We start from the raw sequence: 23,188 nt of genomic DNA on the forward strand, positions 1-23,188 counted from the left end.
CCTAAAAACTTGGAATTTGTTAACCAATCTGAGAGATTAAGGTATCTTTTGTTATTCATAGTAAGCCCTTTCGACTGCATTTGAGTTTATGTTAATGAGTTGACTTTAGGAAAGCCCCTAGGGTAGGGCTGGTTGCAAGGAGAATAAACCAGGTTGGAAGAAGGTTGGAAGTTTTCTGCCCCAGCCTCCAACCTCCAGGAATGGGAGAAGGGCTAGAGGTTGAATTAATCACAAATGGTCAATGATTTAATAAGTCATGCTTAAGTGATGAAGCCTCCATGAAACCCTGAGAGGAAGGGTTCAAAGAGCTTCCTGATTAGTGAACACATGGAAATGTGGAGAGCAATGTGCCTGGAGAGGGCATGGGAGCTCTGTATTCCTTCCCATATATCTTGCCCTCTTCATCTCTCCCATCTATATATTCTTGAGTTGTATCCTTTTATAATGAACCGCTAAAATGCTTACCTGAGTTCTGTGAGCCACTTTAGCTAATTAATAAACCTGAGCAGGGGGTCATGGGAACCTCTCATTTATAGCTGGTTGGTCAGAAACTCAGGAGACAACTTGGATTTGAGATTAATGTCTGAAGTGGGGGCAGTCTTGTGGGACTGAGCTTTTAATCTGTTGAATCTGATAAAATCTTTAGGTAGATAGGGTCAGAATTGAGTTAACTTATAGGACACCAGATGGTATTGCAAAATTGCTTGGTGTGGGAAAACCTCCACACCCATTTGGTAACTAGTATTGAGAGTAATGAGTGTATAAAGGAAAACAAGAATTCGTTTTCTGATATACCTCTGATCCTTTTAACGATGTCTAAGGACCACTCCCCTTGGCTTTTTGTATGTTTGCTTCTCAAGGCCTGCACCTGTGTCTCTCTAATCCTCCTGGAAGCCTGTTTTTGGGTTAATGGAACTACTTTGCTTGCACGTACAAAGAACTGGCAATGCCTATGAGTTTACATATACCCTTACACAACCCCATTCCTTCCCACCTCCAAGCCATGGACAGTCTTTACCCAATGACTGATGTGGGAGTATACAAATTTAGTTTCTTTGTGTCAAGTAGGGACAAACTCTGAGGCAGAATTTACACTCAGTGTTCCTCTGTTCGATTATGTCAAAGCAACCCTCCCTCTGTTAGGTAGCTAGTGAGACATGAGCGACAAGATGGAACAAAGGAATAGGGGCCCAGCCCAGATATTGCCCAAGGAACACCCCAATGGTAGTAGAATTCTGGGCACACACATGTGCACTAGGCAAGTTATTGCTTAGTGTCAATTAGGTGTCGATAAAGATGACCTCATTTGCCAATCAGCTAGGAATTCCTTTGTAACCACCCATCACGGTCCTTTTATTTGCCCTTTGGGGCTCCCCTCCCTTTTTACCCTTCTGGGTTCTCTCTCTTTTTGGTGGCCTTTTATTACATTTTTGCCCTTTTGTGGCCATTAGGCCCCTTTGTGTTAATTACAGCGCTGGGATCATGTGCCTCCTTGGGGCATTCTTTGTCTTTCTAAAATATATTTTTAATAAAACTATTAAATCTCAATGACCTGTGATTCTTCACTGTGTCGTTTGAGGAAGAACTGAGGAAGAATGTTAACTATATGTCTGCGCCATCATTGTCCTTCTCCCCACCCCCTACTGCCTTTGAGGTGACGCCAAACTCTGATTGGGCCCAACGGTGCCACTTCCACCAGATGTTGCCAGAAATTACACAATTGTTTAATTTCTTCTCCCTTTCCTGTCCTGCTTCCTCCAGACTCTTACCAGGTTCTCCTGAGAGCATGTCCTTAAATTAATTGCATATACATGAATCCTCATCTCAGTGACTGCTTCTGGGGAATCCAACCCAAGACAGGGAGGTTACTTATTCCTATTCCTTATTCTCCCAGTTTTCAGGTGGAGGGACATCTACCGAAGTAACATTGCAAGCTTTTCTGTGCCCCTCAATTCCCACTATGGGAAGAGAAGTGACATGCTGAATTGTGAGATTGGGACTAGGATTTTGGCATATTTTGGTAGATAAGATGCTATATGAACCCTCAGATAATGGTGCTGGCTGAGTCCTTGTAGGCAGTAAAGGCAAATCCGCACTTGGCATAGCTGTCAATCTGTCAGAATGAACCACTGACCTTTCCAAAGGGAAGGGGTTGAATGTGATCATTTTTGACACCAAGTGACTGGTTGATATCCTCAAGGGATGGTGCCATACTGAGGACTTGGTGTTGGTCTCTGTTGCTGGAAGGTTAGACATTTGGCCATGGCAATATGTAGATCAGCCTTGATAAGAGGAAGCCCATGCTCTTGTACCTGGGCATAGCCTCCGTCTCTGCCATTGTAGGTACTCCTTTGACCAAGCACTTGAGTGTTAGAGAACAGATTGGCTGGTATAAGCTGGCCAGGCCATCCTGTTTCCTTGGTCATTTAGTGCTTCTTCTGCAGTGGATGCTTTCTGGTGTGTATTAATGTGAAAAGACAAATATCTTCACTTTGTGCCCATTCCCATAAGTCCACCCACGAGCCTCTTTCTTAGACCTTGACTCTAATCTTTCTACTTTTCCTTTCCAAGCCCCTGACCAACTAACCAACCCATTCACTGTTGCCCATGAACCAATATATATTATAACCCCGGACCACTTGTTCCACACAAAATGGATGACCAAGTACCAAAAGCTCTGCCATTGTCTTTCAGGGACATTTTTGTGTGGGGCCATAGGAAAGCAGCTGCACATTTTCAGCTTGTACCAAAACATTGAGCCTGTCCATCCATGAACCAAGTTTGAGCTCTTTCTTTTTATGTCAGTTGGTCATAAAGGATGCTCTCCCTTCCATGTGCCCATAGGTGTGAGTTGAATGAGAGGCACCAGTGGTGGGTGACATAGGTGTCTGGACTACCTGTTCCTTTAGCTTGTGTCCTCTGGGCCTGCTTGAGCCCAATCCTGCTGGGCATAGCACTTAATCTTACAATGGAATTCTGTGGGGCCTACCCAACCTTATGACTGGGTAGGTCTGAGAGAACCCAGCTCATGATGGGCAGTTCTGGGAATATGGTTACTTGATGTTCCAAAGTCAGGTGCTCAATTTCTACCAGGACACAGTAGCATGCCAGGAGCTCCCTTTCATTTTATTTTATTTATTTATTTTTTTAGGTGAGGCAACCCTTAGTTGGCCTCACAGATTGCAAGGACCTTGTCAGCTTGTAATCCCTTATTTTTTATTTTATATGCCTACAGCACCTAGTCTTCCTAGGTAGTATCCCATCCAAGTACTAACCAGGCCCAACTCTGCTTAGCTTCTGAGATTAGATGGGATCAGGCTTGTTCGGGGTGGCATGGCGGTAGACTAGGAGCTCTCTTTCAAATGGTATGCTAGCAAGATGGTATGGTCTTACTGTACTCCTATTTGGGCTTGTCTTACTGTACTCCTATTTGGGCTTGTCGGAGACGCCACCTGGGATTTTTTTTTTTTTACCACAGATAACATCTAGTATAATAAAACTTTCTAGATCATATGACTCAAGTAGCAGGATTGCATCTACTACAGCTTGGACTTTCTATGGAACCTTTGCTTGGTCTGGGCTCCATTCAAAACTAGTAGCCTTTCATGTCATTCCATAAATGGACCAGTGTAGTATTCCCAAGTGCAAAACATGCTGTTTCCAGTCCTAAAGAGGCCCACTTTTGTAGTCTTTCTTAGAGGTAGAAGGTTCAAAGTGCAACAATTTGTCCACCAGTTTAGAGCAAATGTCCCAGCATTCCTCAGACCCTAGATATCTATAAACATCACTCATGCGCCTCACCCCTGAATCTTTGTAGGGATTCTCTTTGATTCTCTAGGGTGCGTATGTTCTATCAGGGCATCCAGGGTACTTTTGCTTCTTGCTCATCTAGTTCAGTTAACATGATACCATCAGTATGGTGGACAAATATAATGTTCTATGAAATATCCAGATGTTTTAGGTTCCTTTGTGCAATATTATGAGAGAGCAGGAGAAATAACATAGTCCTGAGGTTAGACTGTGAATATATATTGATGTCTGTCCCATGTGAATAGGACCTATTTCTGATGTTCCTTCCTGATGGGTATGAAAAGAATATATTTGCCCAAATCTGTAGCCACCTACCACCTACTAGAGGTTGTGTTAATCTGCTCTAGTAAAGATACCATATTCAGCTCAGTAAATGTAATTGGAACTATATTGGGCAGGTGCCAGACTGATTAAATGGGGAAATGATGGAGACCATGACTCTTGCATCATTTAATGTTTTGAGGGTGACACTAATCTTTATTATTCCCCGCTCCCCAAAGATGTGATATTGTTTTTTATTTACCATCTTGGCCATTGGAAGGGTTTTGTTGGAGAAGAGTTTCAGGGGCTTCCATGGGGCTTTTCATATTATAATAGCTCTTATTCTATAGATCAAGGAATTGATACATAAGGATTCTGCTAACTGCTAATATAGTCATTCTAATTATTCATCTGGGAGCCATAGAGATGACTACTGGACTTATCGTGAGATGAATGTAAACCAATACTCCTCTCTCCTTATTATTACCAAAACTCCATAAACCCCTCTCTAACAGGGCAGCCACAATAGCATTTGAACTTCTGGATATCAGTCTCTACTTACTTCCTGGTTCCAACAGACCTCAAAAGTTCTGTGTATTCCCTTTCCCACAGCTATCTGAGTAAATGGTCATGGATCCTTTTGGAGAGAGACTGGGGAAATCACTATTGGATATACTTGCTCTGTTGTTGTAGGGTTCTTCCTCATGGGAATCTGGCTTCTTCATTTTGTGGGTTCTGGTGTCTGAGAACTGGCTTAGTTTTGGAAATTGGAAAAGGGATTGAGACTTTCCATTGAGGCAGATGACCTCTGTCTTACTCTGTTCAGGCTGCTATAACAAAACAACAGAGACTAGGTGGCTTATAAACAATAAACATTTATTTCTCACTGTTATAGAGGCTGGGAAGTCCAAGATCAAGGTGGTGGCAGATTTGACGTCTGGTGAGGATAAGCTTCATGGTTTATAGAAGGCCATCTTTTTGCTGCAACTTAACACGGCAGAAGGACTGAGGGAGCTCTCTGGGGCCTCTTTTATAAATCACTTAATCCCATTCATCAGGGCTCCACCCTTATGGTTTAATCATCCAAGGCCCCACCTCCAAATACCCTCACATTGGAGATTTGGTTTCAATATATGAATTTTGAAGGGAATAAAAACACTCAGTCTATAGCAACCTCAGACAGACTTCTTATCTAATTTTTATCTTTTAAATATATAAATATAAATACAAAATTTTATGTATATATAGCTATATATATGTATGTGCGTATGTGTATATATATGTATATATACATACACACACTATATCAATTGCTATATTAATATATAACAATAACCTTGTTCGCTGTTCTTCTATCTTGCCCCTAGGAACACAATGTTCTCATTAGATACCTGTGGGTCAGGCATTCCTTGGTGACATTCCAACCTTGCTTTCCATTATGGTAATTATACCTACCTTCTGTTGGTTCAGTGCTACTGCCTGGCCTTACATTATTCAGAATCCTGTCATTTCTATTGGCTGCTGGAGAGCCCAGTTTTATAATCGCATCATCCCTGACTCACATCCATCTCCTCCTCCGACCCCTCCCCTCCTTTTCCTTCCTTCCTTCCTTCCTTTCCTTCCTTCCTTTTCCTTTCCTTCTTCCTTCCTCCCTTCCTTTTCCTTCATTCCTTTTGTTTCGAGACTGACTCAATTCTGATGAGCGGAGCGAGGAAGAACTCTATCTGTACATCCTCATATTTCTGGAGATTCTCTACTGCGCCCGGTCATTTATATAGGAACTGAGAAATTGTTTCTACTTGTCTGAGACTTTGTACTGGTGGAGCCGAGTTGAAAATCTTCAGAAACCAAAGAGCAATGTAAAACTGATCGATACTTTGGCTGTATTATAATTTTTTGCTTCACGAGGGGATAAGACTTCACTAGACAAACTGCAGTATTGTTTATCTGAGGTAAATTATTTAGGGCATGTGTTGTCATCTGCAGGTCACAGAATGTGAGAATCTGGGTGTCGGCCCATTTTGTAGATGAAATAGCCTATAAAAAAACTTAGATGACTTTGAAATTAGTACAATATAGACAGTGGATTCCAGTTTTTGCAGAGTGGATAAAACCTCTGATGAAGCATTTGCATGATAATCCTTCAGACCTTCTGGTTTGGTCTCTAGAATCTGAAGAGGCTTTTGAATAACTAAAATTGACTATAGCCTCTTCCCAGCTTTGAGGAGTCCAAAGTTTGAAAACTGACCTGATTAATATGACATTCTTGTTCAAAATGCAGATTTAATAATATTTACCAATGGGCAATGTACTATGGCTAAAAGTTGCCCACTTAAGGCCTCCTATGCCATAGTGACTTAACATATAACCTTGGAAACTCATGTTTTGTCTAGAATTAAGCCTGTGCAAGAAGACGAATTAATAACAGTTACTAGAGCTTCAATTCTTGGTTCTGGACTTAAAATAAACATACAATATATCTATTAATAATAAATATATGTTTGGTATATATGCAACAGGACGAAGTTAAAAAATAGAAGAAATTTACTTTATGAAAAACTACACAAAATTTCATGGAAAGCTGATAGCTAATTTATTAGGGGCTTTACAACTGCCTCCTCAGATACCAGTAGTTCATTTTTCTAACAGAGCTGCAAAATCTGCCATTAAATCATGACAAACTCCAAACTTAGAAGCTCCATTTTTAATGCAATAAGAAATGAATCTTCATTTAAAAAATGTGTTTCACAAAAGGAAATGGGCAAATGGATTTAAAAAGGAGCCAAATTTGACTAAGCTATAGGAAGTACCTGACAGTAATCCTTATGCCCCAGTTAGTGTTGTGTCATCAAGAAAATGATCTGAATAAAAAAGGTATTTTAAAGGCACTAGACTTACTATACCTACCAAAAAGATGAAATTATCCAAAACATATTAAGGAGACGTGCTATTTGTTAGCAGAATTCTTTACAAGCAGCTAGCTCCACAAGAAGATCTTCCTAACTAACTTGAGCAGGAACCCAGTGGCAGTTGTATTTCATAAAACTAATGCCTGTAAAAGGTAAGAGATTTTGTCTCGTTATGGTATGTATGACATCTGGACGGCCTGAAAACTTTCCCACTTCAAAAGCCGATGTCCAGGAGGTGATAAAGGCTCTTTTAATACACATAATTCCCACTTTGGGGATACTAGAGTACACTGACAAGGACAAATAAAGTCATTTTATTTCTACTGTTGTCCAGGAATTATGCAAATGTTTGTATGATTCCTGTAAACCTCAATCCTTTGGATATGTAGAACAAATTAATCAAACTCCTTGGCTAAGATTCAGCAATCTACCAGGTTAAGATGGCCTAGAGCCTTATTAAAAATTATAGTGGCCCCCTGCAAGCAAACAGGGACTCTCTTTGAACTTAGTTTGGCAAGTCTGTGAATTTGGGTCTGAGACCAGGTCCTATACACAGTTTAACTGAATCCTCTCATAATCATGTTCAATACTAAAAAGGACTTTTCTTTTCCCTAGAAACCTTGAGATTTAAGATTATAGGACCTGGAGGGACCTGCCTGAGGAAGTCTGCCACCCCTATTAATTTGGAAACTTTATCTACATGAAGGTATTCTGGAGGAAAAACAGCTGTCACCCACTGATAAATTCAGATAATCTCCCAACTTTCTAAAAATTCAGTAATTCTGTTATTCTGTCACACTTCTGATAATTGTTTTGCTTTGTATTTTACTATGAATTTGCTAGATTTAGATGGCTATGACTTCCCCAAAGAAAGGAAGAAAAAAAAAGAAACCTATATAATTTTATTAACCAATGTCACCCCAATAAATTTAATAAAATAAAAAAGGAGACAATTAAAAATGCATTTCTCAAAGCATTTACTTTAGAAAACTTTTAATTGTTTTCTCATCTCTTTGAAATGTATATAAATTCTTTGAAGACTATATAGGTCTTTCGTCAGCTTTGTGATCCAGGAATGTCTTTTTCAAGGACCTGGGAGCCATCTCTTTGATGTAAACATCAAGGGAGATTGCACCTCTATCTCCTAGTTTCTGTGGCAGAGTAGGAACTGAAATTCCATGGACACCTTGCTCCGTGGAAAGTTTCTGTCTTAAAAATGTGAGAATCTTCTTCATAAAGCCAATTAGCTAACATAAGTGATCACCCAAATTACCATGTGAAGTTAGGATTAACTATGTGTGACAAATGGTGCTGTCAAATCTTTTTACTTAAGAAGTAGTCATTATTTGTGTCAAGAACATGTGTGTAATAGGTTGTATCTTCCTAGGTATATAAAAGGGTGAGATTCTTTTCTGTCTTTGCAATTACTTAGTAGATTGCATATGATGGGCATCACATCTGGTTTAAGGCTTATTCAATAACAAAGGTGTGTGTTTTTTCTCTATTACCATTGTGGAAAGGATTTCTGGGTTTGGGGAGAATTTTGTTTTTAATTACATTTCTCCAATTTAGGAAAAATAATGCCCCCCCACCCCTGCAAGTTATCCATGTCCTAATCCCTGGGACCTGTGAATGTCACCTTACATGGCAAAAGAGATTTTGCAGAAGTGATTAAGGGTATGAACCTTGAGATGGGGAGAATTTCCTGGATTATCCTGGTCCCAATTTAATCACGAATTCTTAAAAATGAAAGAGAGGTTTAAGAGTGCATCAGATATGTTATGTGAGGACTCAACTTACTGTTGCTAGCTTTGAAGATGGAGAAAGGGATCCAAAAGCCAGGGAAAGCAGGTGTCTTAGTCTGTTCAGGCTGTTATAACAAAATGCCACAGATTGGATAGTTTATAAGCAACAGAAATTTATTTCTCACAGTTCTGGAGGCTGGAAAGTCCAAGATCAAGGTGCCAGCATAACTGGGTGAAGATCCTCTTCCTGGTGCAAAACCGGTGCCCTCACGCTATGTCCTCACATGGTGGAAGGGGCTATGGATCTCCCTGGAGCTTCTTTTATAAAATGCTATTCCAATTCCTGAGGGCTCCACCTTCATGACCTAAGCACCTCCTAAAGACCCCACCTGCTAATGACAACATCTTTGGGGGTTAAGATTTCAAAATATGTATTTGGGTAGAGAGGATACAAATTTTTAGACCATAGTAGCAGGTGGCCTCTAAAAACTGGAAAAGGAAGGAAGTGGATTCTCTCTTAGTGTCTTTAGAAAGGATCACAGCTCTAATGACACCTTGATTTTAGCCCAGTGAGACCTGTTTGACTTCTGACCTCCAGAACTGTAAAATTGCAACTTTGAGCTGTTTGAAGCCACTAAAATTGTACCAATTTGTTACCACAGGGAAAAAAAATCCACAAAAAAACAAAACTATTAGAATAAAGTAGTCCCCAAGATCTAAGAGCAATTCTAAGGAGAAGTTTGCAGTTGTAAGCAGTTAGCTGCAGTACTGCCAGGAACTGGAAGAGGAGTGCACTGTCAGAAAAGTGGCGAATGCCAATGGCTACTACAGTCAGTCTGCTTAATTCTGAGATGCAGTAGGGAAGCATATGTTTATGGTTGTTGTTGTTTTTTTATTTGAGGGTGAGGGGTCCTTTTTAGGGAGCTATTCCTTACCCCAAGGCCAAAAACATATCCTCTTACATTTTCTTCTAATATGTTTTTGTATGAATATATATATATATATATATATATATATATATATATATATATATATAAAATAAAGATTATGTATAAATTCCTGAAGTTTATTTTGTTTGTGGTATGAGTTGATGATCGACCTCTTTTCCAAGTGAATGGCCAGTTGTCTCAATATCATTTATTGAGGAATCAAGCTTTCTCTATTAATTTAAAATACTATGTTCTAGTTTAACCAATGTACTATATACTTGAAACTAATAATAAAATAAAATTAAAAAAAATGCTTTTTTCTATAATATACCAAATTCCCATATATGCATAGCTTAGTTTCCGGTTTCTCTATTTTTTTCCTACATATTTGTTCACTTAATCCTGAGCCAACACCATACTTATTTAATTGTTGTAAACTTACAGTCTGTCTTGGGATCTTGTAGGTAAAATCTTTATTTTTATTTTAAAAAATAGTCTTGGTTCCTTGGTGGGGGACATGTTTTGAATTCATCTCTTCTTTTTAAAATATACAACAGCTTTATTAATATATAATTTACACACACTACAATTAACCCATTTAAAGTATACAGTTTATGTTTTTTAGTATATTCACAGATATGTGCCATAGTCAAGTAGAGGTAGCAAGTAACCAGTTGAATATATGTCTGGAGTTTAAAGGAGAGGTCAGGGCTGGGGAGCTAGAATGAACAACTTTGGGTTGTTTCCAGTTTGGGGCTGCTACAAATAAAGCTGTTATAAACATTCGTGTATTGGTTTTGTATTTTAATTTTTTTTTCCGGGGATAAATGCCTAAGTGTAATTTCTGGGTTGTATGACAAGTATATGTTTAGCCTTTAAAGAAGCTGCAAACTACTTTCCAGAGTAGCTGTAACATTTTACATTCCCACTAGCAATGTGAAAGTGATTTAGTTTCTCTGCATCCTCAGCAGCATTTGATGTTATCACTATTTTTTATTTTAGCTCTTCTGATATGTGTGTAGTGATATTTCACTGTGATTTTAATTTGCTTTTTCCTAGTGGCTAATGATATCTAGCACCTTTTCATGTGTTTATTTGCCAATCACATAGCCTATTTCATGAAATATCTGTTTGTATCTTTTGCCCATTTTCTATTAGGTTGTTTTGTTTCTTTTTTTAATGTTGAGTTTTGAGTTTTAAAATGTGTTCTAGGTAGTAGGCCTTTATCAGATATGTAGTTTGCAATATTTTTCCCTGTCTGTGACTTGTCTTTTCATCTTCTTCAAAGATAAATTGTGATTTTATTATCATTGACATGTGTCTTTCAAACTTGTTATTTCAGTAGGATAAATTTTTAAAGTGACCTTGAGGAAGAATTTTAAGCATGATATAAAAGATGTACATCATAAAGGGAAAGATTGGTATATTTATTTACATACAAAATTTAAAATTTCTGTATATAATTGTTAAATAAAATTTAAAAGACATACTAGCTAAGAAAAAATTCAAATATATATATTAATGTTATTATCACAATGTTACTATCCTGAGTACCCCAAGAGCCTTTATAAATTAACAACAATGAACTGTATTAGTTCTCATTTGTCGCATGATGTAGAAGACATAATTAAAAGTAGACTAAGCTAACTTCTGCTTCTATCCATGAAGGATTGTGTGATATGGACTGGCCTTTCCAATATAAACAACTAGAAAACTGGAAAAAATATATGAAGCAACTCTTTCCAGACATTGAGACAACAGGCAGTGTAGGTCTTTGATTCCCAAAAGAAGGAAAAGAAAAGAGGAAGAACTCTTTGTCACTCAGATTTTTGCCTAGATGCAAATTTGTTACTATGACACAAAGAGGGGCAACTTGATTAAATGGTGCTTTGAAAAAAAAAATCTCTAAAAGATGTTTTTTAAGAACAATTAGCAAAATCTTAATATCAACTGAAAATTAGATGGCATAAGTGAATTATTGTTAATTTTTGGTTATGTTGAAAATGTCCTTAATTTTAGGAGAGGCATGCTGAAATATTTGGGATGAAGTGATGTGATGTCTGCTACTTACTTTCACATAGTTTATTTTATTTTTATTTATTATTATTACTATTATTTTATTATGGTTACATTGGTTAACGAAGTCCAGTTTTAGGTGTACAATTCAACAGTAAAGACCAATATGCTGTGCGCCTGCTCCAATATCAACTTCAACAATAACCTTCTGCTGTTACATGTGTTTCCATCGGAATCGGGTTGGTTTCTGATCATGCCACGCATGTTCCGATGCCCAGATCTGCCCACATCGCTCCATCATCCCCTCGCTCTCTCTTGCACCACACTCTGGGCCACCCCAGGATCTGTTGACCGTCAATCCGTGATTGATCTTGTTTGGTCTGGTTGGCGCAGTTTTCCGTTCACATAGTTTACTTTAAAAAATGTAGCCACTGCACCTATATTGGCAAGTCGGAAGAGAGGAGGATGAATGTCATTTTTATTCTCACTTCCTACTTCCTGATGGCTGGAATGCAGACATGGTGGCTAGAGCTCAAGCAGTCTTTTGTACAATTCCCTTTAGAAAATAACAGCTTTATTGAACAATAATTCAGATAGTATTAATTTACCTATTTAAAGTGTACAATTCAATGGTTTTTAGTATTGTCACAGAGTTGTACAACTGTCAACAAATCAGTTTTAGAACATTTTCTTCAATTCTCCACCCCTCTAAATGAAACCTCTCATACCCATTAGCAGTTACTCTTATCTCCTTTCAACTCCCACCCCAGTCCTAGGCAACTGCTGTCTATTTTCTGTTTCTATGGGTTTATCTAGTCTGAACATTCCATATAAGTGGAATTATAAAATATATAATCTTTTTGTGGCCATCTTCTTTCACTTATCATAATGTTTTTAAAGTTTATCCATGATGTAGCATGTAGCAGTACTTAATTTTTATGACTGAATAATATTCAATTGTAACATTTTATTTGTGAATTCATCAGATGATGGACATTTGGGTTGTTTTCTCTTTTAGGCTATTGTGAATAATGCTACTATGAATATTTGTGTACAAGTTCTGACGTGGACACGTATTTTCATTTCTCTTGGAGTGGAATTCCTGGGCCATATGATAACTATGCTTAACATTTTGAGGAAAAACTGCTTTCCACAGCAGCTGCACTCTGACATTTCCACCAGCAATGTATGAAGGTTTCAGTTTCTCCACTTCCCACCAAGACTAGTTATTATCTGACATTTTGATTATAGCCATTCTAGTGGGTATAAAGTTAAATCTCATTGTGATTTTCATTTGCATTTCCCTGAAGGCTAATGATGTTGAACATCTTTTCTTCTGCTTATTAGTTATTTGTATACCTTCTTTGGAGAAATGTCTATTCAGATAATTTGCCCATTTTTAGTTATTTGTCTTTTTTATTGTTGAGTTATAAGAGTTATTTATATATTCTGGATACAAGTCCTTAATCAGATTTGTGATTTGCAAATATTTTCTCCCATTCTGTGTGTTGTCTTTTCACTTTCTTGATGGTGTCCTTTGAAGCACATTTATTTTTTTCTTCTAATTTTGATGAAGACCAATTTACTATTCTTTTGTTGCTTGTGGCCTTGGTAAGATATCTAAAAAAAACATTGCCTAATTCAAGTTCACATAAATGGTCATTTTGAACTATGAGGAGGGAAGCTAAGGATGGCAAAGTCGCAGAGAGTAGAATTCTGGGTCTCTGATAACTATGAAGCTGTATGCTAGCAGTGGACTGCCAAATTCTGTATTTATTTTACATGAGAGTGAGATAAAGTATCTCATTTTTAAAAATCAAGAACTTCTGTTCCATTAAATACACCATAGAATGAAAAACAAGAGTACAAGAATATATTTTCACACACATATGACTGACATTGGTTTAGTACTCATAATGTATAATAAACTTTTATAAATCAATAACAAAAAGATAAACAACTCAACAGAAACATGGGCAAAAGATATGAGCAAATATTTCACAGAAAAGGAAATATGTGGGGCCAGTCAATGTATGAAAAAATGCTCAACCTTATTAGTAATCATAGAAAAGTAAATTTCACACCCACAGAAATAATAAGATTTTAAAGTCTTAACTATCAAGTAATATGAAACAATAGGAAATTGTACCCTGCTCATGGGAATGTAAATTTGTATAATCATTTTGGAAAACAATGTTTTAGAGATTCGGATGAGATTAAGGACTGACTAGTTGTAGTGGGAGTAGCAAGCTAAAAAGATACTAGGTTGTAGTTAGAAAATGTAATGTTTGAATTCATGATTTAGGAGGCAGAGAAGTTTGTGTGATGACAAAGTACATATGTGACCTTAAAAGTGGTTGGTTAAAGTGGAGGAGTATTCATTAAAGTTAATGAGGAATGTCAGTCCAGGTCCAATCAGGACAGAGAAACCACAGAGGGATTTGAACAGGAAAAGTTTAACATAAAGAAATATTGAGGTTTCTGGTCAAGATGGCAGACTAGGAAAACGCTGTGCTCACCTCATTCCATGACCACCTCGAAATTACAAGTAAACTACAGAATGACCATCACTGAGAATCACCAGAAGTCTAGCTGAACAGAAGTCCTATAATTAAGGATATATAGAAGAAGACACATTCAGACTGGTAGGAGGGCTGGAGATGTAAAATGGACTGGTTCCACGCCCATATATGGTGGTTAAAAATTGAGAGGAGTCTATGGCCATGCCACCCTCAGTGTGCCTGATCTCATCTGATCTTGGAAGCTAAGCAGGGTCGGGCCTGGTTAGTACTTGGATAGGAGACCACCTAGGAATACCAGGTGCTATAGGCGTAAAAAAAATTGAGAGGGATGTCTTGGCTACAGAGGTCCCCCCTGAGGAGCGAGGGGTCCAGCCCAACACTGGTTCCCAAGCTCAGGCTTCTAGGGCTGGGGAGAAAAGTTCCTGTAACTCCGTGAAAACCAGTGGAGACTATGGCTGAGTGACACAAAGGACTGCTGGAGTCCCAGACCTTCCTCTTAAAGGGCCTGCACACAAACTTACTCACTGATAGACTCACTCGCTCTGAGCTCCAGCGCTGGGACAGCAGCTTAAAAGGTTCCAGGGACACACAGGGAGGGACTGAATTGTCTGGTTTCAGGGTGAGGGCTGGAGGAGCAGTTTTATCCCATACAGAAGGGCAGAAACCATTGTTCCTTTGTTGATCTCTCCCTCCACCCAGCCTGCAGGCACCGTATCTGTCTCCATCAACCTAACATTATTGAGGCTAGCCCAATGATTCCCTGAGATCCCACCCCAAACAACTTTTGGGCCCACCCAAGCCACGGCCTGTCTTGGCTCATGCTAAGGAATTTCCTAAAATCTCTCAAAGGTTCACACACTTCACACAAGTAGCATCTGGCCTTGGCATGCCCCATACCACTTGCTAAGCAGCCCCAAGCCTGGCACTAGTGGCAGCTGGCCTCACTTAGCAGCTTAACTTCTCCCAAGCACCTCCAAGCATATCACAAGTGGAAACTATCTGCAGATCAATTTGTAGCTCACACCAATTGGCCCTGGGAAGAGCACAGGGAGCAGCTAAACTTGGCCTGCACCAAAGCCCCTCCCAAGAGGTCCAATAACCAACACTCTCAGTGCCAGCTTCAGAACACACCAGAGCACCAGCCAACCAACTCCACAAATGACATACCCAAAGGGCAGACTCGGCAGGCTCCAGAGCCCCACTAAAGCAAACCCTTCTCTGTAGTGTCAGCCCCTACACAACAGCTCCTCCACTGTGGTCACAGCCGGTCATCTTAACCAATCAGCCTGAGGGTCAATCCCTCCCATCAACATGTCAGGTCAAGACTCAACTACACCGCGAAGGCACACACAGTCCACACAAGAGACACACCTGCAGCATGTGGATCAGGTGATCAGAGAGAGTGCCACTGGGTCCCACAGGACACCTACTACATAAGGCCACTCTACCAAGACCAGGAGACACAGCGGCTCTACCTAATACATAGAAACAAACACAGGAAGGCAGCCAAAATGAGGAGACAAAGAAATATCTCAAATGGAAAACAGAAAACAAAAAATAAAAAACAAAAACAAAAAACAAAAACAAAAACAAAAAACCAGAACAAAGCTCCAGAAAAAAGAATGAAACAAAATGGAGACAAGCAATCTATGAGGTGCGGAGTTCAAAACATTAGTTATAAGGATGCTCAATGATCTCAGTGAGAATTTCAATAAAGACATAGAAAGCAAACAAACAAAAAGGAACATAGAAAACATAAAAAAACCAGTCAGAAATGAAGAATATCTTAGGGGAAATCAACAGTAGATTAGGTGAAGCAGAGGATTGAATCAACAATTTGGAAGAGAACATAGCTGAAAATATCCAATCAGAACAGCAAAAAGAAAAAAGAATCCTTCTCCCCCTCCCCCCAAAAAAGAGGCTATTTTAAGGGGCTTCTGGGGCAACATTAAGTGTAACAATATTTGCATCATAGGACTACCAGAAGGAGAAGAGAAAGAGCAAGGAATTGAAAACCCATTTGAAGAAATAATGACGGAAAACTTTCCCAGCCCATGAAAGAAATAGAAATATAAGCCCGGGAAGCACAGAGAGTCCCAAACAAGATAAACCCAAACAGGTTCACACCAGGACACATCATAATTCAAATGCCAAAGTTTAAAGACAAAGAGAGAATCTTAAAAACAGTTAGTTACCTACAAGGGAGCTCCCATAAGAGAGTCAGCTGACTTCTCAACAGAAATTTTGCAGGCCAGAAGGGATTGGCACAAAATATTCAAAGTGATAAAAATCAGGGACCTACAACCAAGATTATTCTACCAAACAAAGCTATCATTTAGAATCAAAGGATAACTTCCCAGACAAGAAAAAGCTAAGGGAGTTTATCACCACCAAACCAGTATTGCAAGTAATGTTAAAGGGGCTCTTTTAGGAAGACGGAAAAAAATAAAAATATGAATAATAAAATGGCAATAACTACCTATCAACAATTATTTTACATGCAAATGAATTAAATGCTCCAATTAAAAGACATAGAGTGGCTGAATGGATAAGAATATAAGACCCTTACACATGCTGCCTACAAGAGACTCACTTGAAATTGAAAGACACACACAGACTGAAAGTAAAGGGTTGGTAAAAGATATTTCATGAAAATGGAAATGAAAATGAAAAAAAAATTGTGGGGTAGCAATACTTATACCAGAGAAAATAGACTTTAAAACAAGGCTATAACAAGAAACAAAGGACCCAGTAGTCACTCTTCTGGGTATTTAGCTGAAGAAACTCAAAACACTACTTCAAAGAAACATGTGCATCCATACGTTCATTGTAGCATTATTTACAATAATCAAGGTGTGGAAGCAACCTAAGTGTTCATCAATAGATTAATGGATAAACAGGTGGTATACATATACAATGGAACATTACTCAGCCATAAAAAAAAAGAACGAAATCTTACCATCTACAACATCATGCATGGACCTGGAGGTTATTACACTAACTGAAATAAGTCAGACAGAGAAAGACAAATACCATATGATTTTACTTATTTGTGGAATCTAAAGAACAAAATGAATGAACAACAGAATCAAACTCGCAGATATAGAGAACATATTTTTTTTAAGTTTTTGTTTTTCAATTATACTTGACATTCAATATTTTTTATATTAGTTTTAGGTGTACAGCATATTGGTTAGATATTTATATAATTTATGAATTGATCATCCCAATGAGTTGGGGTTAGGGCAATGGTTGAAAAAGAGAAAGAGATTAAGAGGTACAAATCTATACTTAGAAAATAGTCATGGGAATATAATAGTTAATACTATTGTAATAATTATTTATGGTGTCAGATGGGTACTAGATTTATTGGGATGATCACTTTTTAAGTTATTTAAAAGTCTAATCGCTATGGTGTACACCTGAAACTAATATAATATTTTAAGTAAGTAACTGGAAATTAAAAATTTAAAAAAGTTATTAAAAAAAGAATGCAGGTTCTAGCGTTAGGCTACCTGGGTCCACTCCACCACATATCAGCTGTGTGAACTTGGGCAAGCTACTTATCTCAATCGGTAAAATTGAGACAACAATAGTACCTACCCTAGCAAATTCTTGTGAGGACACCTAATCCTAATTAACATAAGTGCTTTATGTTAGCTATTATTCTTCTCCATTGGGTGGGGTGGGTGGGATGAACCCCAGCTCCAGGTGTGGGATGTGATGGACTTAAACTAACATAGCCCATGCTTAGCCATAGTGATTGGTTCAGGAAGGAGCCCAGTATTCATTCAGGCCAATGAGGCACAAGGAGATTTGCTGGGGTTTCTGGAAAGAAAAGCTTCCACTTCTTTCAGAAGAACCATTTCTCTTTACTTGATTTGAACAAACCAGCAGTAAAAAGACATTTGTGAGACAATTAGGGAAACTCAAACTCCAAATATTAAGTGATGCTCAGGAATTACAAATGTTGTTAGGAGTTATGTGTTGATGTAAGAAATGTCCAAACCTGTAGAAGATTTTTATGAGTTTATTTGAGCCAAACTGATGATAATTGCCTGCAATCAAAATTTTAACAGGTTGAGAAAATGCTCCAGATAATGGCAGTTTTGCATCCTATTTTATACATTAGAATCAAAGGAGGAGCCGTAAGGAAGATTACATGATATTCATTGGTGGTAGATTAAGGGAATGGGAGAAAGCAAAGTGAGGAAATCTGAAGAATTGAATAAAAGGCAAAATGCAGAAACACATACTTCTTTTACATTGGTAGGTACAGGACAGTTAATAATATTTACAGTACATAGAGATGGTATTCAGGGAACAAGAAAACAATGAGGGGTTTTGTGCTCTCCTGTTCTGGTGGTCTTGTGTTCTGGTGCTGGCGGTTATGCCTTTGAGGGGTAGGAAAAGACAATTACACTCATATTTCAAAGATATTTTACCTTATATGCATAAGAACAGTGGACAGAGCTTACTTAAGGTAAAGACTGACCTGTGTTAAGGAAGCTATAGGCCTTGGACATGACTACCTGCCATGGCCTGCCCAGTTAAGGATTTGTGATGAAACCATCGTGTATGGTTACTTTTGGTCCCTGAGTTTGTCAGGCATGCCTTGTGGCCCCGTGAGCTTTTCAGGTTGATTACACAGCCTCCCTTTTCATTCACATATGGTATTGTGCTCTTGTAAGAATTAAATGTTCTAATTTAGTTATGCACATTTAAGTATTTATGGGTGAACGTGAAAAAAATTATTAATTATAATGGGATTGGAGTAATGAGGGATTGGCTGGCAAGAAGTAAAGGGAACTCTAAAAGGATATAGGCTTAACATATATGCTACATTATATCGGACTCTATAAAAATAATATATAATTGACACTCCTCTAGAGCTGTGATACCCTGCCTCTCTACCAGCTGCTGAGATCCAGGCCTTGTTAGAGAAGTTTATGTGGTGCTGAGTCAGTGGGACTTGCTGGACATCCGCCCTCTGGGATTTGCTGAAAATGTGCCTCTCCAGGGTACTGGTTCCTTTTACAGGAGAAATGTCTCACCAGAGACACTTCACTACTGAACCATCCAAGGGTGGTGCCAGTGGAAGCTACCCAGTGGGTGATGCTACCCATTGTGCAGTGAGGAAGCCAATGCCCCAGAAAGTGAGTATCAGAAAAACGGGGAGCTTGGCAGGAGCCTGTGAAGTGAGCACACAGGAAACAGGAAGTAAAAGCCTGTCTTCCTGCAATGTCTCTCCAGCACTGTCTACAGATAAAACTTGATAAAATTTCATATCATGCCAGTTGGCAAATTTAAAGGACCCAGGTCCATTTTCACAGAACAGGCATAAAGAGAGACCGAGAGATAATACATCAATAACACTTATAAGCGGTTAAGGAACTGAGTGGTTTTGATGTTGGATTGTTGTTCTTGTGGATATTAAGATGACCCAGGTTTGGCAGAAATTGGGGTGAAAGGTTATAAATCAACTTATTTCTCCAAGTGTGACCTTGGCCTGCCTTCATCAGGATCAAGTGGGGTACTTTAGTAATATAGATTTCTTTGTCTCATTGAGGATCTTCTGAACTAAAGTATTGGGGAATAAGGCCCCTAAAACTTTTAACAAGTGCCTCTGTAGATTAAAAAAATTCAAATCAATTATGAAGATTTTAAACACATAAAAGTAAATAGTATAACAGGTTCCAGTGTAACCAGTTTTAAGAAATGTTGGCATTTACCTTACTTCCTGCAGATCTTTTTATTTTTAATAAAATATTACCTATTTTGGTTCAAGTTCCATTCTCATTCCTTTCCCTTCCCTCCCTCACAAGAGGTGATTATTTTTGTACATCATTGTTTGTAAATCATTGCTTAAGGCAATGGAGAGCCTTTGACGGTTATTGAGCAGGGGTATAACACTATTAAAGAGATGTTTTTGGAAAATCGACCAAACTGTACTCTGCCACAGAATTCATTGGGATGAGAAGATGGAGGTGGGGAAGCCGGTGAAAATACAGGTTCAGTGGCCCAAGGTGTTTGGTACTAAAGATCTGAAGTAGAGTGAGAGACCTTTGCTCTTTTTACCCATGCTTTTGTGTGAAGCCTGCTCTCTATGCCACTGTGTCCTCCAGTCTTTCCAAACCCCACCCTATTTCTACTGTTCATCAGCTCCTCTTTATCGTCACTGGCTTCCTTAACAGCCAGGGTTTCATGGTTACTTATATCACCCATATACTTGCTACTGCCCCAGAATTCCTTGCTTTCTTGACATTTGACCATACCAACCCTGACTTCCAATCTTTACACTAATAGAACTGTTTCTTCTGCCTTGAGGAGGTGTCCTTGCCTTTCTGATTTTACTTTATTACTTAGAGTAATTTGCTAAAGCCAGTGTCCAAAATGAGGCAGATTTTCATCTAGGTGACCTCAATGGGCGCAAGCCTGTTTTGGACTAGGCTGTGTTCCTAAAATTACTCAGGCTTTGGTCTTCATCCAAAAATGTAAGTAATACTTCAATAATACTGCCAGATTTATTTGTCTATAGAGTACAATTTCGATGAGCAGTTGTGAAAATTGTCCAAGTGACATATAAAAATATGTTTAAGCAGGTCAGATTTAGGAATTTCATTTATCAACAAATAGATTTTGTTTTTGTTTTTGTTTTTTTCATTATATAGACTTGGCTATGGGTCAAAAGTCAATTAAAACTTTTGATTGATTATACCTATTTTGCTTAGAAGTGTAATTACATCAAACTAAACATTTGGAGGTCAAATCTTTGTTATAGAGCTATTGATAGACACAGCAACATAAATGAATCTCAAAATGATGGTGTTGATTCAATGAAGCCAGACCAAAAAAGGTAACAAACTGTGTATTTCCATTTACATAATATTCTAAAAAATGCAAACTGATGTATAGGGACTGAAAGTAGATTGGTGGTTGTCTGAAATTTGGGCAGAAAGGAAGAAAGAAGGGGTTAAAGGTCACAAGGACACTTTCGGGGGTGATGGAAAGGTTTATCTGGATTGCGTGTGTGTGCGATTGTATCACAGGTATATGCATAACATCAAAATTAGTTAAATCATATGTGTTAAATATATGTAGTTTATTATGTCGATTAAATCTCAATAAAAGTATAAAAATCATTAGCAAGAAAAAACTATTTGTTTTAAGCCATTAAAACAAATTTAAAAATCCTTGTTGTAATCAGGTAATGTCTATACATGGGAGTCCATATGAGTTTATTCATTTATTCATTCAGTTTTTTTGAACAGCTACTGTGTACCAGGCACTCTACTGGGAACAGTGTTAAACAAGACAGACAAGACCCCTACTCTAGGGAGGTTACATTCTGGTGGAGGAGACAAATCAAAAGCAATAATAATAAAGTGAGATAAGTGTTATGACAGGGCAAGAAGGGGGAGCTTTGAAAACATTTAGCAGGATTATCTAAGCTGATTATTTGGTAGTACACGCCTAAAGCTGTTTTAAATAGGATTCTGAAGATTAAGAGGATCCCATGCATCCTTAAGAAGGGTAGCGATGGTGAGTACCATGTATTTGCCAATTTAAGACTATATTGTTAAAGCTGGCCTTATCATAAATTTCCCAATAGTATGACTATTTCAACTGTTCCTGAAAATATTGAAAATAGTGAAGATCTCTTGTTATAGGCCAGCTTTTTTTTCAGAGCAACATTTTTTAATGCAAAATGTTTATCGTTGGGGAAACATTAACCTTCCAGACTGCTGTATAGACAGAGGACAAATGTTCTTTTGTTCTCAAAAGTTCTGTTTTCAAGTGGCTGTCTGAGCCTTTGCTAAGGGTACTGCAGCTGGATTGTATAGTGGAACCAGGTCCAGAAAAAGAATTTCTAAAGAATGCAAGTAAACAGGATGTCAGATGTTATCCTTAGCCTATTTCCCTAAACATAGCTTTTTGGCTGCAAAGTAAAATGCCATTTTTCTAGCTTCTGCTTATATACAGTGATGGGTGACAGCAGGCACAATCTTTATTTGCTTGGCACAGTGTCACCATGCAACTCAACGTGTTTTGCAAGAAATGATCGTGACATACCATCTCTGTGAAACAGTATGAGGACATCCGACTATTTCATGGAAGAATTTTCTCACCCTACCTTTTTTGAGTCCTGTTGTGCCAGCACAGCTCCCAACAAGCCTCATATCTGTTTGACCTAAGAGCCAGTTGGCATTGTCCTCGTGACAAAAGCCAGATTTTCAATGGAGATAGACTATTTATTGACAGCGTTTTCCCAGATTGGCTCAAAAGTGTCTCATTTCCACTATCCCCTGAAGTGCTGGGTCACCTCTGATTTCCAAGAGCCCTTGCTTCTTTCTTTTTCCTCCCTCCCCAGCATCCTCCTCACTTCCTTCCCTTACAGCTTCTTGCACTGTTTTTTTTTTTTTTTTGGGGGTGTGTGTGTTTCTTCTTTTTCATCCTAATAAATTTGTTTTGCAGGTTTTGAAAAATAAAACTAATGCTATCCATGATTTTTATATTCATTCTCTTTCCACATCTTTGAGTTTGATCTCTGTGGTTTTGAAATCCCATAATTTGAGTGGATTCCACCATTGTCTAAGAAAAGTTGTTTTAAAGCTTTGCTCTGCAAGCACCAGAAGAGAACTCATAAAAAGGAAGACAACAACAGATGCAATCGCGGATGTGGCTTAGTCCTTGCAGTTACCCCAGAGAGCTGTTCGGAGCAGACAGTCCTCAATAATGAATCCAGAAGAGCGAATCGTGACATGGCTTATATCCTTGGGAGTTTTAGATTCCCCAAAAAAGACCATCTGTGATCCGGAGGAGTTCTTGAAGTCCTCGCTGAAAAATGGGGTAGTGCTGTGCAAGCTGATCAGCAGACTGAGGCCTGGCTCTGTAGAAAAGGTAAGGGACATTTGCAGTATCCTTGGGAGTGCTTACCACCAGAGAGCAGCAATAATGTGACTCTTGAGATTTTCTGTTGTCCAAATCTTGGGACT

At 38.4% G+C, this 23,188-nt stretch overlaps 1 protein-coding gene and 2 pseudogenes across 1 annotated transcript in view; 2 read left to right on the forward strand and 1 right to left on the reverse strand.

Moving 5' to 3' along the window:
• Window positions 1-3,226: 3,226 nt before the first annotated feature.
• Window positions 3,227-3,345, reverse strand: LOC120613402 (uncharacterized; annotated as a pseudogene).
• An 11,038-nt stretch (window positions 3,346-14,383) lies between these two features.
• Window positions 14,384-14,502, forward strand: LOC120613306 (uncharacterized; annotated as a pseudogene).
• An 8,197-nt stretch (window positions 14,503-22,699) lies between these two features.
• ARHGEF6 (Rac/Cdc42 guanine nucleotide exchange factor 6) overlaps window positions 22,700-23,188 on the forward strand; it is a 108,949-nt gene continuing 108,460 nt past the window's right edge. Inside the window, 3 exon segments of the mRNA XM_039875697.1 lie at window positions 22,700-22,881; window positions 22,883-22,914; window positions 22,916-23,093. Coding sequence (XP_039731631.1) covers window positions 22,858-22,881; window positions 22,883-22,914; window positions 22,916-23,093 — 234 coding nt within the window. The 5' untranslated portion in view covers window positions 22,700-22,857.

Source organism: Pteropus medius, unplaced genomic scaffold (assembly GCF_902729225.1).
Source record: "Pteropus medius unplaced genomic scaffold, Ma_sr-lr_union100, whole genome shotgun sequence".
In the NCBI taxonomy this organism is placed as follows: Eukaryota; Metazoa; Chordata; class Mammalia; order Chiroptera; family Pteropodidae; genus Pteropus; species Pteropus medius.